We start from the raw sequence: 17,537 nt of genomic DNA on the forward strand, positions 1-17,537 counted from the left end.
AAAGTGAGACCAGAATCAAACCCACTACTTGCAACAAAGACTAAAAAGCCATTGTGAGATAGCATACCATTTTGCCACAAATCAGTTACTGGATAACACCTCATCAAGAGCTCTGCAAAAACCCATCAGTAGTACTGGGCCTCCAGCATTTCACCAGCTGTTTTCCACCACCACATGTCAAGTGGTAAATTTTTCCCTATGAAGTTATGTGACATCATTTCTAGAGAGATCACTGCAGCACGTTTCTTGCAATATAATGAGTCAACAGGCTATCTACTCTACTTCATACAACACTCAGGAAGTTAATGCCCATTTCCTTTAGGCCTGTTCCATTAAAGTATGAGGCAGAAACCAAGGATGGCAAGTCAAGCCTTTCTCTTTTTTCACGGACCTATCTCCCATTTCTGAATATGAGGCTAAAGTGGGAAGGAGAGGAAGCATCTTACATAAATTATTTGCAATAACACAACAACACCGACAGCTGCACAAAAATCAGTCAAAGGGCATAGTAGGTGGCCTTTCAGAATGGTCCCTACATTAGATAACATATCCATGAGACAGTGACAAGAAAAAGGGAAAATGACTAGGAAAAGTAAAAGCATTTTTAATAAAGCTGCATCTTTTAACTGCTTCAGCAGGTAGCCAATATTGGAAAGCTCCATTAGCCTACCCAGAAGTGCTTGATCAACATTCACCTGTTCTGTTGCGGAGCCAGAGGGTATGGCTGTTTGACAAGCTTAAATCTGGTAATTTATATAGAATGTGATTTTCAAATCATAGTAAATATTGAATAAATACCAGCCTTCTCAGTCCCAGAGGAATAATTCAATGGCTTGGCTTACTGCGACTGCAATAAACAATATTAGATAATAAGGGTTTGATCACAGTGATATCATTCTTTCTGTTCAATTTATTTAAATTTTAGTGGTTGTGCTTGATCCAAGCACAATACTTAGTCACCATGGTGGGGTAAGGGGCAGTTAGAGAAAAAACATGGAGGAGTAGAAGCTGTTTTATTACCATCTACTGTCCTGGAGGCAGGCTGGCATCTATCTGGCTAGGTAAACATGAGGTGCTCTTTTCTTGCTTTTGTCTTGCTGTCTCCTGACGCTATGGCTGAATACAATAACCACTCTTCCAACCTCCCTGACGCTATGGCTGAATACAATAACCACTCTTCCAACCTCTCTGAAGATAAAGGTATCTACTGCAATAGTCTACAAAAGTCAAATATCAACATAGGAAAACAAGGTGAACCAAGTAAAAAAAAAAGCCATCTCTACTTAGTTAGACAGTGAGAGAAATATCCCAGTGTATGTATGATAAACTGGAAAAGTTGCCTCTTTTGTTGCATTATAAAATACTCATATAACTATGTCCACATTTTGTATAAGCAAGTGGGATATTTATTGAGGATTCATCTTTCTTTCAGGTGCTTATTCAGTGCTCAAGTTTTGAATACTGGCATCTTTCTGAAGGTATGATTAACAGGCTACCTGTAAAGACACACTGTACAAAGACATTGATAGAGGAATTCATAGACTCAAGTGCTTACGAACTGAAAGGCAAAAATGTCCTTTAGTATTTGTTTGTATCAGAAAAATTAAGATGCTCGATTGAACCTCATTAGTGAAAATACTGTGCCTTCCACTTTAAAATGAGGAGAAATATGTCAGAGTTGCTGACAGCACTGATGAAGGCACACAGGTGTTTCCAAGCCATCCCGTGCTTTCTGCCAGTTTTCCCGAAACATAACCTCCTAGACCATGCAATGCTGCTATTCATGGCCTTTCCTCTCCTCAGATGGGAATGAAAACTGCTGAATCTGCTGTGCTATGTGGAGGCTTCTTGATGTATAAATACTCAGTACAGAATAACATTTTTTGAAACCACCTACATCATTTAACTTGTAAGTTTAAAACTAATTTTCTCTTGCTTATTTTCATAAGCCTGGAAGAGCAGAAGTAAAATTTGCCAGGCCAGAAATTACAGACACAGGTATCTCAGTTGTTAAACAACAACGCTTTCTCCTTGACTGAATTTATTCTTTTTCATACACTTTTCCTCATGTTTTAATTCTGTTATGCTTTAAAAGCCTAGAGAGGACATTAATGAAATCCTAACCTTTTAATGAAACTTAACCATTTAATGAAATCATAGGGGCACATCCCTAAAGAAAGCTAAACTAATTTCCAATGCTAAGATTATGACCTGGACGTAAATCTAAGACTGAAATGGTTAAACTCCATCTTACAGATCAGGAAGATAAGGAGAGTCCTGCCCTGACCTTCTCAAACAGTGAACACCCACACCTGATGCCAGAAGCAACAGTAGTTCAGCATCCTTATCAGTTATGGCCTAAGTCTTCAATTCATTCCACTCGCGTAGCTCTGAGTCACGCAAGCGAGGACATAAGTTCCCCTGGGATCCTTATTCAGTCAACAAAGTTGCTGTTCAGTGCTCAAGCAGCTGACTCATCTTACGCAGGCTGACTTGTCTCTTTGCTGCCTACCTCTCAGAGGAATCCGCTGGCAACCAGGCTCTCAACTACAGTGCCTCAGCAAAATCTCCAGATTTGAAACATGAACTAAGTAACATCCAGAGATGCAACATCTGTGGCAGAGCTGTAACAGCACACAAGTTGTCTCAATACAAAACTGACACTTCCCTGCCACCATCACATCCGAGCTGGTTTCTTCTGATTAAGTGTCCTCTTTATCATCAGAGCAAATGAACATGCATTCATTATAGTACACATAATAAACACATAATAAAAACATTACAACTCATACATATATACTGCTCAGGTAAGGCTCTCAAAACACTTCCTCAATCTTATGTTTTTTTCAGAAAAATTACATGCACTATAAAAGAGGCCTCAAGGTGTCAAAGTCCACTTTCTAAAACGCGATTTATTTAGAAGCAGACACCATCAGCCTGATTTGCAGCACCCATACCTTGCACTGAAATTCATAGGAGCTGTGAATGTCTGGACCCTCACAAAATTAAGCCCCAAATGCCTGAAATCAAGCACCCTAAAATGGAGGCCTCTTTTTTAAACTAGACTGCATTATGACTTGCCCAAAGTCACAAATCAAATCAGTAGCTGAGTCAGGAACAGAACAAGCCCTTAAGCTATTGAAAACCACTGTGCTTCCACTTACTAAAGTGAAATCCAGATGTTGTTTACATACTATTTCCATTACCCTAAGAATCAAGCAATGCAAAAGCAGATGGGCATCCTCAACCCTTTTTTTCTGATTATTTTCTTGACAGTGATTTAATTATATTACAAAGCTCTATAAAAGAATGAAAATAAAAATACTGCCTGCCTTTAGGAATGATATTACAAAAAGAGTATGTGCAATGTAGCTGAGATTTCAGAACAAGGAAGGCAAACGTCTATTTGCCTTATGGTAATAAAGCATGCATGAGCATTGCATTCGTCTGAGTTTGGAAAGATATAATTTGTCCAAGCAATGAATGAAGCAGTCCTGTCTTTTACTTGACAGCATAACAAACTTAAAGAAAGCCTTGTATGGTCTCATGGCTCAGGATGAAATGATATTTATACCATCTGCCTATGGCAGAGGTTGAACACTAATCTCAAGCCACAAAACTCCAGGGAGGCCAAGCTAATCGGTAGCAGCCACCAATTCGACAAGCAGTAGCAAAGAGTAGCATTCAAAAGCATTTGCCCACTGACTTTAATGGGGCCAAAAGGTCCATAAATGTCCACCCAATGCATGAATATCTGCTATTTGCAAGAAAGGCTTAGAAGGGTGAGCGTGGTATCTGTGGGTGGGGTAAACTTGTGGGTGTTTCTGGGTTACAGGCAGTCTCTCAACTTTCCATAATTTCTGTATGTGGCTATTCAGGTTTAGCCACAATCTAGCTCTCAGGCATCATAGTCTTAAACCTTGATCCTGTTAAAACATAGGCATGCACCTAATTTTACAGTTCATGAACAGTCTTGCCGATTTCAATTTACTGCAAGTTCATAGCCTTAAGCAGTAATAGTCCAGGTTATTTTCCTTGTTAGACAAATAATGGCTTTTACTTTCCTCCATACCAAGTGACCCAAGACATCTGAACCTTAAAAAGCAAAGCTTTAGCTTTATACAACATAAATTACACATCTGTATTTTCCACATGACTTCCCATATATTTTTCATCCTGTTTTTTTTAAAGAAACCTGTACATATTGCCAGTCTTGACTGTATTTTTCTTAGGGGGAGGCTTCTAGCTTTATTAGAAAGAAAAGTCATTATCTATGTATCTGACTAAGGACGATTTTAGCTTTGCACGACAAGCTGCGCAGGTTGAGACGACGTCTCCCCCTACACAGCTAACAGGGCTGGAAAAGCAGGGAAGCTGTCACGCAGGCACAGCCTTTGGGTGCCCTGAGGATGGGGCGCCGATAAGTTTACCCGAAGATTAAGTGAAGGTCCGGCTGTGCCCAGGGCCAGCACCTAGGATATTTCCTCTTTCGCATAGAAAACGCCGAATTTTCTCTCATCCCGGGGGGGGGGGGGGGGGGGGAGGCGCATGCCGGCGGCGGCCCCTCACCTGAGACGCTCTGGCGGCTGGAGTCGGCGTCCCCGTTGGCGGCGTTGGCGGCGTTGGGCGCGCTGTTGTCCACCCCGCCCAGCAGAGGGCGCAAGTGGCTCACCGAGACCTGCTCGATGAAGGACGTGCCGTACTTGCGGAAGTACCACCACTCGAAGATCTGCAACACACACGCACAGAGCGCCGCGTCAGCGCCGCGCGCCCCCGGCCCCCGGCGGCCGTTAAGCCGTCAGGGCTACGCGCCTTCCCCTCGGTGCCCCTCAGCTTAGCCATCCCTCAGCGGGGCACTGGAACCGTAAAAGGGAGGAAGCGCCCCAAAGCGAGCTCCCCACGAATGAGCACCTCCCTTTCCTCACATACTGAGGTGGGGAGGCGCGACGATGGAGAAGGCCCAGGGAGGCACCTGTCGGCTCCTTGGCTGCCCGGGCAGCACCCAGGCCTCGCTCACCCCAGCCACCGGCCGTCACGGCAGGCAGACGGCTTATTTGGGCAACACTGGAGTTTAAATTTGATCAGAATTCTTGCTGAATCCAGTCGGTCACGTCGGCTGAAAACGCTGGTCTTTAAGCATTCTTTTTAAGAAGATGGAATATCTCAAAAAGCCTTGTCAGCACGCCTCCCCTTCAACGTTACATCAGGTTATTCCTCTTATAAGCTTTTAAAATTGTTAGGAATATTCCTCTGAATGCCTGGGAAAAGCCCAGGTTCATCCCATCTAAGATTAGGCAGAAAGATGCTAAAGTTAAGAGCATGCTCTTGCCTCACCCTTCCCCTGCTCCCTACAGTCAGTGAGGAAAAGCAGGTTTGCTCGTCTCCCCAGTAATGCTTCCAAAGGAATTTACCAAATTTAATTGAAAAAAATGTTAAAAATACAGAACAAAACCCAGGAAACAATCCTATTGATTTAGGATTTTTTTTCCACAACAAAACCGTGGGCTTGTTCCCCCCGGGACTCAGGTTGACTCAATTTTATTTTCAGGTTTCTGGTTCAGCTAGGAAATTGGAAAAATGATAACTTGCATAGTTCTACTTGGAAAATCATTCCACAGCCTAAGAGATCTCCTTAGAGTTGTAATTATATACCTAAATATGTATTTATGGTATTTTCATAGAGAAATTCTATTCTTGAGTAAGAATATGCATATTAACAGGAAACCACATAAAACCTGAAAATGAAGAGTATTTCATACAAATTGGGAAAAGATTTTGACTGTAAAAATTAGAAATGCGCACATAGTTGGAATTAGCATATCCTAAAGGGTTTAGCAGTTACTCTTGAATCATCAGCCAAACATGAATGTACCAACAGAAGCAAATATAGGTCAAAATCTTTTTGGCAAAATATGGCAGTACTTTGTAGTATTGATTACACTAGAAATTCTGAATGAATGATCTTTGCTCTTTTTGTTTTCCTCAGTGTTTCCATGTTTTATACCAGTGCTGAAACCTTTTACAAAATCTCTACAAAACAGGGTATTTATTCTTACTACCACTGTCCAAGATCAGAAAGGGGATTTACTGAAACTCGAAAGAATTAAATTCACATGATCTACACAGTCTAAGAGCTGTAGAGTAAGTTCTGCTTGGCTGGCACAGAACTAACTTATGGAAGGCCTCTTAGGCGTCTAAGTTCTGTACAGAGTTTCAGATTTAGCTCTACACTTTCCCTCCCATGGTCACCTGAATCACCAAAACCAGTCTCCATATTTTTCCTTTTTGAAGCTTTCTTGAGGTCTTTATATAACTGAACTGACTTCTATCCCCGTGAGATTATCTGCAGACAAGAGACACTTTTTTATTTAAATCATTTCATAAAGGGAAAAAAATGAAAATAAACCTTTTAGCATAGTAAGAAAATGTTCCTCTCCAAAGGATACACTAATGCATTCAGCATTGGGGCATCCCCTAATGTCAGCCATGTTATTAAAAAATCTAGAGCATCATATGGAGGAAGCTGACATTAGCTGCACTGGAGTGGAGTGGGATTTAGCTGGTGGCCGTGTGAAGACACACGTTCACACATTTGCATGGCGTGTACATGGCAGCCCTGGGGATCACCTGGTCCCCAAAACAATCTAATGGCTATTTTACAAGACATCAACAAGGAAGAATAAAGCAGTGTACTGGGAGAAGACAGAAGGACTATATGAACACATAAAGGTGTCACACACACTTGGGAAGAAAAACAGATGGTCACAGAGAAGTCAGAACATAAACACATCCAGATCTTTGTGAAATCTGCATTCCAGACAAATTACTGAAAACCCACACAGCACTTATATTTCCTACTTACGTAAGTACCACAATACTTTTGTCACTGCATTTGTTATTTCTGCATGTACTCGCAGTAGCACCCAAGTGGAAATCACAGGAGCCAGGGACAGAAGTATCACTATATATCTGCTCTGTACTGATACACTTCCCCAGGCATCCACTACTGCCTGCATTTCTCCAAATGTTGGAGAAGATGGACAGGGAGCTGGTGTGGATAAATCTTTGGTTTCAGCTGTTTTCATACGCTTAAGTACACAACACACTCTAAAGGGTTTAGAATTTAAACCTTATGTTCTAAGAGAGCATCATAACCGAAGCAGGCAACACATGGCCAACCATGAGAGAACCATGAGGCTGTGCCATGAGATACAGCTGTGCTGCAAGCTTTATCCCTGGCTTCAAACTTTTGAAGCTTGAACAGACTCAGGAAAACTCAAGCCACAGCTGTGCCTATCCAAGGCCTCGGAGGGAGTAGCTGTTAGAAATCAAGGGTTACAGTTTTATATTGAGACAAGGGACACTTCATTAAGACAACCTGGTATGGTAATTCTGCAGATAAAAGGGACAGATTCTCAGGTGCAACATAATAACGCAGCCCACAATTGGCTTCTCTGATAGGCTGACATGCAGAAAGTGATAGCCTAGCAGAAAAGCACCAACTGCATAGTTCTTGCAGCACCTTATTCCTACTATATTCTACTGCTGTGCCACACCGAAATGCAGCTGCCAGACTAGCCTCTCAAAACTCTTTGCAGCTACTGACTGTATTTAACTGGCTTCACACTTTAAGGGGAGGAGGGAAGATTCTTCAAAATATTTTAATAAATTCATTCTCATTATTTCAATCATAATCAGCTTTTAGATAAAAAGTCAATAAAACCCAAAGGGAGAGAGTGAGCAAATGCAAGAGCACGTTTGAGCCCATTTGCCAGGCACAAATGTATACAAATTAGAAAAATGTCACACTAAATTTCAATGAAACTGAGGGTACAAGCAGAAAGAATGTATATATTGTCACTGTTACAGTTCCGCTGAGTGACGGAAACTTGTTAAAATGTGTGACAGTTTTAACTCTCTCCATAGACTTCCAAATATATTAATTATAAACATGGGATTAAAGCTCCTAAATTATTTAACACAATTCTGAAAAATATGTTCAGTGTTGAGTGAATCCAGTGCCAGGAAACATCAGTCAAGCACATGGTCTTTTAGAAAATAAAGCCATAAAAAATCATTGTAATAAGTCTTTGCTTGAGGCGATTTGTTCAGGGTGTGTTAGAAGATAATTTGTAATCTGGTATTGTAGTCAAATTGTCTTTACAGAATTTTTGCACCTTTCGAAGATGGTATCAGCTCTTTTGAAACCTGATTTCTATAAATCAAATTTGATTTCTGACTGTACCAACCACCTTGAGAGCAACGTGAAGTCATGCTTTTGACAGTTCAGCAGATGAGAGATCATCTGGCAGAACAATTACTAACTATAAGGATTAATAACCTGTAGAAAGAGCTCTAGATCAGAGATTAAATTATGGAGAAAGGTCATTTCTGCACCAGTTCTAAAAACAAAGGCAATCTCATTTCTCTCAGGGGGAGCTCATCGTCCCAGATGTTTCCCCTTTCAAAAGGGTGGCAAAGCCCTTTCCTAGGTTCTCTCTAGTTGATGCCTCTACTTTCAGATCAGAACAGGGCCAAACATCTCCAGACTCTCAATGGATCTTTGAAACCTTTATTTTCACAAAGTCAAAGTCAAAAACCTGGTCTGAGCATTTCCAGTTTTATGTGTTTAGAAATCCAGATGTGGAATTTTTATTTTTTAATCTGGCATAGCATTAACAGCTTGGTTTTGGAAAATCTGTAATGATGATTTCTAGAAATAAATGGCTATGAAAAAACAACTTGTAGATGACAAATGGGTTAAATAAGAGCTGATTAATCACTCAGAACCCTTCTTAATGCCCTGAAGATAATTGCTTTAGGGTTTAGGGCTTGGGGTTTTCTTTTTTTTTTTTTTTTTTTTTGCCTTTGCTTGTCTATACAGGTACTTCTCTTCCCCTGTGAAATGAAAACATTACAGTCCTTCTCTTTCTTATCTTTGCTCTCACATATGGACAATCCTGGATCATTTTATTTCTCTGTATAACGGCAAATCTATTCTGCATTGTTTGTATTATCTGATCTTCCTGCCTGTTTTTTTCAGAACAGCTATTCCACCATAAATGCATCAATTCACAGGAGATGGTTTTGCTGCTTGATCTCACTGGACCAAGCAGTGATGTCTATCAGTGATTTGAGTTATGCTTTCCTGTTTATCATATCTGAGACAGACATCCTCTCTTGCAGGGAGCACTCTCTGTAGTCCTCTCCTATTGCAACAGAAATGGTCTTCAATAGAAATAGTAAAGAATCTTGTCCACATGCAACTTCCACAGCTCAGACTTTTCATTCAACCTTATAATTAGGCTTCCAGGCCTCAGAAGAGTAAGATTTGGAATACTATTCCAGTATGAGGGATGGTAACAATCAATGTAATGGATTTAAAATTAAAGGTATTCCCATGAGGAACAAGAGAACAATAGCAGAACTGGATTCAGTGGTTATGCCTCTTTGGTAAATAAACCAGAACCACAGCATAGGTGTGACTGCTCACTCATCCATGCTGTTTATTTGTCAGCGTGCTGCCTAGCCTGTTTGGCCTGTGCCAATGCCAATGACTGGACATGATTTGTTTCCTGCAGGCAGTATGGGAAAGATCATCCTATTTGGCAGGATAAGAGTGTTTAACCATATGGATGCGAGCTCTGCCATGCCACTTGCCCTCTGGGCTAGAGAAAGCACTGGTCTGTTTTAATTAGAAGTAAGGGATAGTCAGTGACTCAAAGAGATCCTCCAGTCCTGCCCAGCCTTGTGCTAGGACTTTGCCTCTGACCATGCTTTCAGTGTCTTTAATGACACCCTTCCAATTTGGCACCCTATTAGACTCCATTTTCTGGTTACGAAAGACTCCACTTGTCCAATCTCAGGGAATTAGAGTGAATTGGTACACTGCCAAGCTTGAAAATGACCAGCTTATTCAAAATAATAATCTACTGACAGATCTAACTCTGGAAATACAGAAATGGGGAAAGAAAATAATATATCGCCTGGAATAAGTGCAGTATTTCTCTCAAGACTTGGTAGGCCCCAGTTTCCTATGCTATCTATCTCTTGTCTGCGCATCAGGTTAAAGCCTGGCTTCCTGCAGACCCTTCCTCTCTCCTCTCCTCCCTGGCAAATGTTTCCAGCTTCTCGGGAACTCCCTGCATGGACTGTGCCCTCCCTGACCTGTCAGCCTCCACTGAGCAGAGCAGACACTTTGACAACTAACACATTTCACTTTCAAACTGCCAAAGATCTTCCCTGTGCAACCATCAGACTTTCTCAAGTATGTGGAAATACTCAAAACTCAGTCACCTTTCTGCACCTCTGCAGCGGGCTACACAAAGATAATGAAAGAGAAGAACACCAATATCATCAGAAAGTCTCTTCCATGTTATTCGGACCCTCTCTAAGACTTCCTATACTGGCACTGTCAGTTACAAAATGCTGAGACTCTCATGTATTATATACATACTCTGGCAGTAGCAGACAGCCCAGCTGCTCAAGACTAGCCAGTCTAATGCACCCATGCTTTACCTCTTTGTTGACTGCCAGTCTTAATTGTCCTCTCTGAAAGGCCAGGTATTTTTTTATTGCAGATTGTCTCTCATCATGCAGCAGAAAACTCTTACTATTTGTCCTGAGCTCTGAAGTAGAATAACAAGACATTCTTGGTGGAGATTCAAGACTGAGCTTCACTTCTGCCTGTGATTTGTTAGAACTGAGAATCAGCCAGTTTGCAATGCAAATGCCACCTGTATTTGCTAACCAATATTCACTCTGGTGATAACTATTTTAGACATGCAGTCTTACTGAGAAATCTCAGTGACGTTTACAAAAATAGTTCCAGCTCACAGCATTTACTTGACCTCAGCTGTGTTTCATGACAAAGCTACATTACCCTACCTGTGGAAAAACTCAGGCTTTCTTCGACACCAAATGCAATACAGGTCCATTGTATTCTGTGAGTCAGAACCCTGTCTTTTACTGAATTAAAAGTAACTGTGGTAGAACCAATTTCCAGTGCAATATTTGTAATGCAGACTGGGACTTAATTTGGTTCCAATTTTTAATGCTTAAAATAGCGCAGGGAGGAATTAAATCTGTGCTGAGTTTTTCATTTTAAGCTATGTGCTTTAGTCAAGTAACCATGAAGGAGAACGGCTGAGATAAAGACTTTTCTGTACTGTTTTGAGCAATCGAGGAAAGAAAAGAGGTCTGAAATCTTTGCTTCATTAAAGTGGCATTTCCTACAGTGAGGCCAGAATGTTACCTAAAGAATGAAAGCAAAATAAGAGATAAAATAAGACCATAGTGTTTTTTTTAAAGGAGTCATGTAGCATGCAGTTCCCCAAAGCTGAACTTTGCAGAGTCATTGTTTCATGACCTAAACATGAAATAGGAAAAACATTCACTTTCCCATCAGTCACTGCACTTCTGAAATGATGGAATTTTCCATCATTTCATAACCTGCAGGGCTGTGATTTCTCCTTCTGATTAGGAATTGCAGCCAACTGATATGGAAGGAGATCTGCCAGACCATATGGTGGAAAATTCCAAGGAATATTAGTACATCTAGTCTGACAGATGCTCTAGTGATGTAGATTTGAGAAGAGAATGTTTATGTTATAAAAGAGTTTCATTAAAGACCATTAGCAGAACTAAGCAACCTTTAGAACTGCAGATGCTGTGTAAAGTGTCAGATAAGAGGGTGGTAATGTAAACAACTCAGCCATTGGTAAACAGCAAGATTATTCAGAAATAATAAATCTGAAGAATAACTGGGCTAGTGACTGGCTAGCACTACCTCACTGTAACTTACCCAGCTGTCTTTCCTGATGCACAGTCTGTTCAAGTTGTGGATTTCTCTTTCCATGACCATCTCTGCTGAGTTCCTTTTCTACTACCCAGTGTACAGACCATACGTTCCTCTCAGCACAGACATTGGTCCCTACATTCTAGGGTTCCTGGGTGTTATCTGTCTGGCCTATTTATCTTTTGAACATTTAGCATTGTGGCATATGAGCAGCAGACAACAACTGATAGCAGCTGTGAAGGTACACAAAAAAAGCTTTTAATCTTCTTTCAAATCTTCCCAATTATACTGACGCTTCCTACTCCTCTGTCAACTCTGTTCCTTTAACTTGTTCATAATGGACTTCCTCATGTAGCATTCAGTGAATATCTTCAATTAAGGCTTACTCAGCCTAATCTCTTCTTGGAAGGCTTCTGCAGGTGGATTTATTACTAAAAGCATGTAATTCCCAGGTATTTTGCCCTGTTGTGCTTTGTTCCAGTGTCTTAGTGAGTCATGGATTGATTGGCGCTTCTCTTATCACCATGGGCTGCTGCCTTTCTTCTAACATTACCTGACTAATAATCTTGAGTCCTTCTGCTTTTTCTGTATCTGCCCTTTCTTTCCTTCTTCATATCATGGTCTTGAATACCCCTTCCCACCTTCTTGTACTTCCCATTGAAATACAACGTTTAGAATTTTTTTCTCACAACTCTCCTCCTGAGCTCATTCCTCAGAAATTGCCTTATAGACTACAGTACAAAATGTAACTACCTTTGCAGGCTTACTACACAGTTACAGAGAATTTAGTCTCTCTTTAGATTTCTTGTTTCTATTTGATTCTGTAAGGTGTTTCCATAGGGCACAGACCTGTCTTTCTCTTGCCACTTTCTCCAGCTGTCTTCATTCTCCGATAACAAATAGGGAACTGTGGCTGTGGAACCCGTATATTTCTCTCATTTCTTCTCACCATGTTGGTGGGGGCTTGGCCTTTGAACGTTTCTTACTGAGTGAGATTACTGAATTTAACACGCAGCATTTTCCTCCCACGCATTTGAGTTGTACTGAACTGAATCCAAGTCCCACAGGTTTGGCTCCTGAACCTCAGCGTTCATAGTTTAAAAGAAGTGCTGATTTCTCTGGAGCTCTGTCCTGTGCTTTGGGGCTCAATCCATACAAGTCTGATGAATGCCCAAGGTGCAAACATTAAGTAATTGCCTTCTGCTGCAAGTAAACCCCAGAGCAAGGCAGAGCAGTAGCACACCTGATGCTTTATACCTGACATCCTCTAAATGGTGCGAGTCTTCCAAGCATTCAGGAGTTGAGGATGGCATTTCTCTGTCTACATCTGCAGTAGGCCATGTGGACGAGAGAGGCCCTGACCTGCCCTCCCCCCCTCCCCAACTGATAGGGCCAGTTAGGAACCTAGTTGCTTTAGGGTTCCTCTGCGGTCAGCAGATCTAGCAGCCCCTAAAGGTCTCTCTCCCTTTCTACATACCACTGAGGTAATTACTCTCCCAAAATTGCTCTCCCAATTACGTGCCTAGTTTGGTGTGGTGAGGAAAAGGCCTGCAGCTTTCATCCAGCAAACTTTAGAAGCATACAGCTTATTTTTAAACAAAAGCACCTAACACTGATTGAACAAACTAGAATAAAATGAAGACAACCTTGATTTGTATAAGTAGAAAACCAACTCTCAGCATCCAGGGTACAGAACAACCCACTATAACCCTAATACCATACGTATATCTTGAAGATTATTAGATTTTTTTACTTAAGTTTGTTTCTGTGAAGACATTGAATAAAATCCAGAACAAATGCTGGGCTTTGGACTCCTGCACTGTGATGGTATTATGACTCACTCCATGGCATCAGTTTGCAAAATGAAGCCCTCAAGGATTATATAAGGAGAGAGTGTTTTTTTTTTTTCTTTAAGAGGTTTACAAACATTCTTTAGGCCTACAAACAAATGGATAGACATATACTGAGAAAGATTTAAAAACTGAACATCTGAAATAATTATCCCTTGGAAACCTGCACTAAAACTGCCTCACTGCTAATATTCCACTTGCTGCTTCTCCAATGAGTCCTGCTGTAATATTCTCAAAAGAGCATGCTAACCTGAGCTAGTCTCTCTCTCTCTCACTCTTCTTTTTCCTGGTCTTTTTATTTTTGTAGTACTTGTTGATGGAACCACTTAACACGCAAACACTTGTTCTGAATTATTATTGGCCCGCTTGTTGGTGGGGCACATTGTTGTTCAGGATTATTTTCTTCAAAGACACACAGCATGGAGACTTCTTTTTTTAAAGAGAAAAGAAGTGCAAATTTTATGTGCTGCAGAAACATAAACTTAGAAAAAAAACTAAAGGCATCATTGATCTGCACAAAGCCTAAAATCGCATTCTGGGTAACAGAAGCAATGTGTAAAGTAATATTAATATATCTAGTACTTACCAAAATAAGTCCCGAGATTAAAGAGGAAGTGCCTGTCAGGGCAACATAGAACTTGGGGGTTAATGTGTTCAAAAACATACTCACTGAAAAAGAAAGAGAGGAAACCATGAGTACAAGACCAGGACTTGTTTCCCCCATGTGTCCCCTCCTCCTCCCTACTGTTTTCCAAATTTAAATAAGTTATTAGCTTAATTCTGATTAAAAAAAAAAACAGTTTAAAGAACATCCTGTTTCATCTGCCTAACATGCGAGAAGTAGAACATTTGACTGCTGCATGCTGGATTTTGTTTTCACAACAGAGTCAGTCACCAGATGTTGTCAGACACTTGCACACATGCTTAGGTCTCTTCCATTCCAGGCAGCAATATACTGACACTGATTTCAGGATTCCCCATAGCATATAGGAGACACCGTATCATCTGACTTTGCTACTGCACTGCAGTTAGAAATCTTAGGAGTCCATCTCAATGCCCTGCATTCAAGATTGCCCAGCATCCTGCATGGTCTTGATCAAATCATCTGGACTAATTTTTTAAAAGCCTTTTGCTTCTCTTTACTTTGGTTCCTCACTTGGAAAGCAGGAGATAATACCATTTCTCTAACTCATTACCTCACATTAAAGACGATGAAGCCCTCAGATAGTGTGGCAATAACAACTACAATGCAATAATAAGTGGCAATAATGCAAGAGTCTAAAACAGATTAGGAAAAAAACTAACAGGTTTTCTGATACATTAGGAAAGAAAGCCCTAATAACTAGTCTAAATAAAACCTTGGCTCACTTCAAATTACCTGGAATTCAGGCCAGAAAAGCCAGACAAGCCGCAAGGAATGGCAATTCCATTCTAGTCATCTTAGTTTGTTTTTGAAGCAGCTGGGAGAATCAACATGTGTTCTCGCTTAGCCCCCTGTAGAAAATTCCTATCGACTTTAGAGAATAAAATAATCTTTTGATAGTTTTGGAATGACTCTACAGAAGCTACTAGAGGGAATTAGAGCTCTTTCACTAAATCTTAAATGTTTAAACAAAACTGTCAACTAGCCATCACCTCTCTTCTAGGAATGAAATCATTCTCTGTTTAGGTTTAGAGTATCTTCTGTAAAAAGTCTACTGGTTTCACTCTTATCCAATGCCAAAGTAAGTATTTCTCATACATACATACAAATATAGATATATGTATGCGTATATACAAGTATGTGTATATAAAACATGCACAAATACACATATACATATATGTGTATATATGCATATATACACAAAATATTCCAGTCATCTGTATCCATGACTGCTGAAGGCCCTGACAATAGTTAGCAGGTAAATGTAAAGACTTTTAGCAAACTATCAAATAGTCCTTTAAAAAGCCTGATGAAAGAACTTGATATATAGGTGGGAGGCCCTCAGCTCATTCTGTTACCTTTTAGAAATGATACTTAAATTAAATAATATGGTACCAAAAAATGAAGGGAAGACAAAACAGGATACAAATGATCAAACGTATGATGAATTTTTCATGCCCAATAAAACAGAAAATTGTCTTCCAGAAACATATCACTAAAACAGACTGAAGCCTTGCAATTCAGCTGATCTGTTTGGGTTTGGCTGCATCTTTTCTCTATTTTTTTCCTTGAAAAAGCCATAAATTGCTAAAGTGGAAGCATGATTTTCTGCTCCACTGGAGTAGCATTAAGCATCAAACTGATACAGTGAAGACCTAGTCTAGTGTTTTTTAATTTCATCTTACATTTTCTTTCACAAATGAGTTGTATGCCAAATTCTCAGCTAGTGTAAATCAGCATAACATTCCCAATTTTACTGTGTGGAGCGGAGCTATACGGCTTTATACCAGCTCTGGTTCAACAGCTGGGATGTTCCCAAATCTTACTTATTTTCTTCCTGTTCCCCTTCCTTCTTTCTTCTTCTTTTTTTTTTTTTTAATGTCTAATACAAACTGACTTTGAAATAGCAGTCCCTGCTTACTGCAGCCCCAGTATCTGCTAAGAAGGAAGAGGAACAGAGAGACTGAAATAGCTTTGGCTTCTACAAACCACCCATGAGTCCTTTAGAAGAAACATTCCTCGTTCTGGAATGCAAATGTAAACCAGAGGCATAATCAAACTGTGTCACTGGGGATATTTCAGACTGCCAGGGAAATTGCTTCCTCTGCTTAGGTCAGGATACTCCTGAGAGAGAATACACTATGATGGGATTTAGACGTACATGTCCCCCGCGTAGCGCAGCGCTGCTACAGTGCCAACAATAACATGAAAAGCCAAGCAGCAGGAGACTTTGCAGAGGTGCTTGCTCTTCCGTTCTCTGCCATAGCTTCACAGCTCATGGAATGCTGGAATTTCTCCTATTAAACTGGAAATATTACCCTGGAAGAAATTTGATTTCCAGGTATATGAAGTACAGAAAACTACAAATTTAGCAAAGCTGTGAAGCCGTCTAAGCCTCCTAAGTTTTAGAAGATTCTAAATGAGGGTATCGAATATGGATACAGTCTATTTGCTTTGAATTCCTATTTCACTAAGAAATGCTGCAAAGACGACAAAATATCATAAGCAGTGATCAGATATTCACTTATCTGACTGCCATTAATACATTTCATTTAGTGAAATGCATCCACATTTGAAGGGATCATACCAAGTCCTTTCCGTGAATTAAAATCCATCATCAATAGAGTAGAATGAGTGAGAGTCCAAAGAGATGCTTTTGTCAGGAGAAATGTTATTAGCTTTTGTCTGTCACCACAGCTATTACAGGCAATTCATACTGATTTATAGACATATAATCACATCTGAATGGAGATAGGATTTGATTTATCTGTTTTTTGCACCACTGTTACTGCTTTCTTCTACGCTTACTTGTATATGGTTGCTCATTCATGCTCTTTACTACAAGCTGCTACAGTTGTTCACTCTTATAACTTAGTCACAGGGACTGGCAAGGAGAAAAGGTACACCACTAGACGCTTTTGGATTGTATGCACCAGACTCCCAGCTAACTGGAATAGCTCCATTGATTTGCTACATTTGCACTCAATTACAAGAGCTATTTATCTGGCCTGTATCTCTCAAATATTTTTGCTGCTATTCTTCCTTTTGATTAAATTTGAGAATCTTCTATTCCATTATGAAAACTATCAACTTCTGCCAATTACTAAGTACTTTCCTCCTCCCTTTGTCTCCATAAATATTATTAACAAAAGCAAACACTTTCCAATAAGAAACATATTCCCAAAACAGTAAAACTATGCACTGGAGGATCTGTGGTCAGATTGTTTTTACTGTGAAGTCAATGGGA

The 17,537-nt window shown here is 40.2% G+C and overlaps 1 protein-coding gene across 4 annotated transcripts in view; it reads right to left on the minus strand.

Moving 5' to 3' along the window:
• The window catches only part of ST7 (suppression of tumorigenicity 7), a 162,372-nt gene that overhangs the window by 59,122 nt on the left and 85,713 nt on the right, over positions 1-17,537 (minus strand). For 3 of the 4 annotated variants that reach the window (XM_068932637.1, XM_068932631.1, XM_068932650.1), the window contains 2 exons: positions 14,234-14,316; positions 4,570-4,729 (listed from right to left, as the gene is read on the minus strand). In XM_068932637.1, coding sequence (XP_068788738.1) covers positions 4,570-4,729; positions 14,234-14,316 — 243 coding nt within the window. Of the gene's footprint in view, positions 1-4,569; positions 4,730-10,518; positions 10,679-14,233; positions 14,317-17,537 lie in introns of those variants that run through there. The other variant, XM_068932643.1, reaches the window with a different exon arrangement.

This window comes from Struthio camelus, chromosome 1, assembly GCF_040807025.1.
Source record: "Struthio camelus isolate bStrCam1 chromosome 1, bStrCam1.hap1, whole genome shotgun sequence".
Taxonomy (NCBI): Eukaryota; Metazoa; Chordata; class Aves; order Struthioniformes; family Struthionidae; genus Struthio; species Struthio camelus.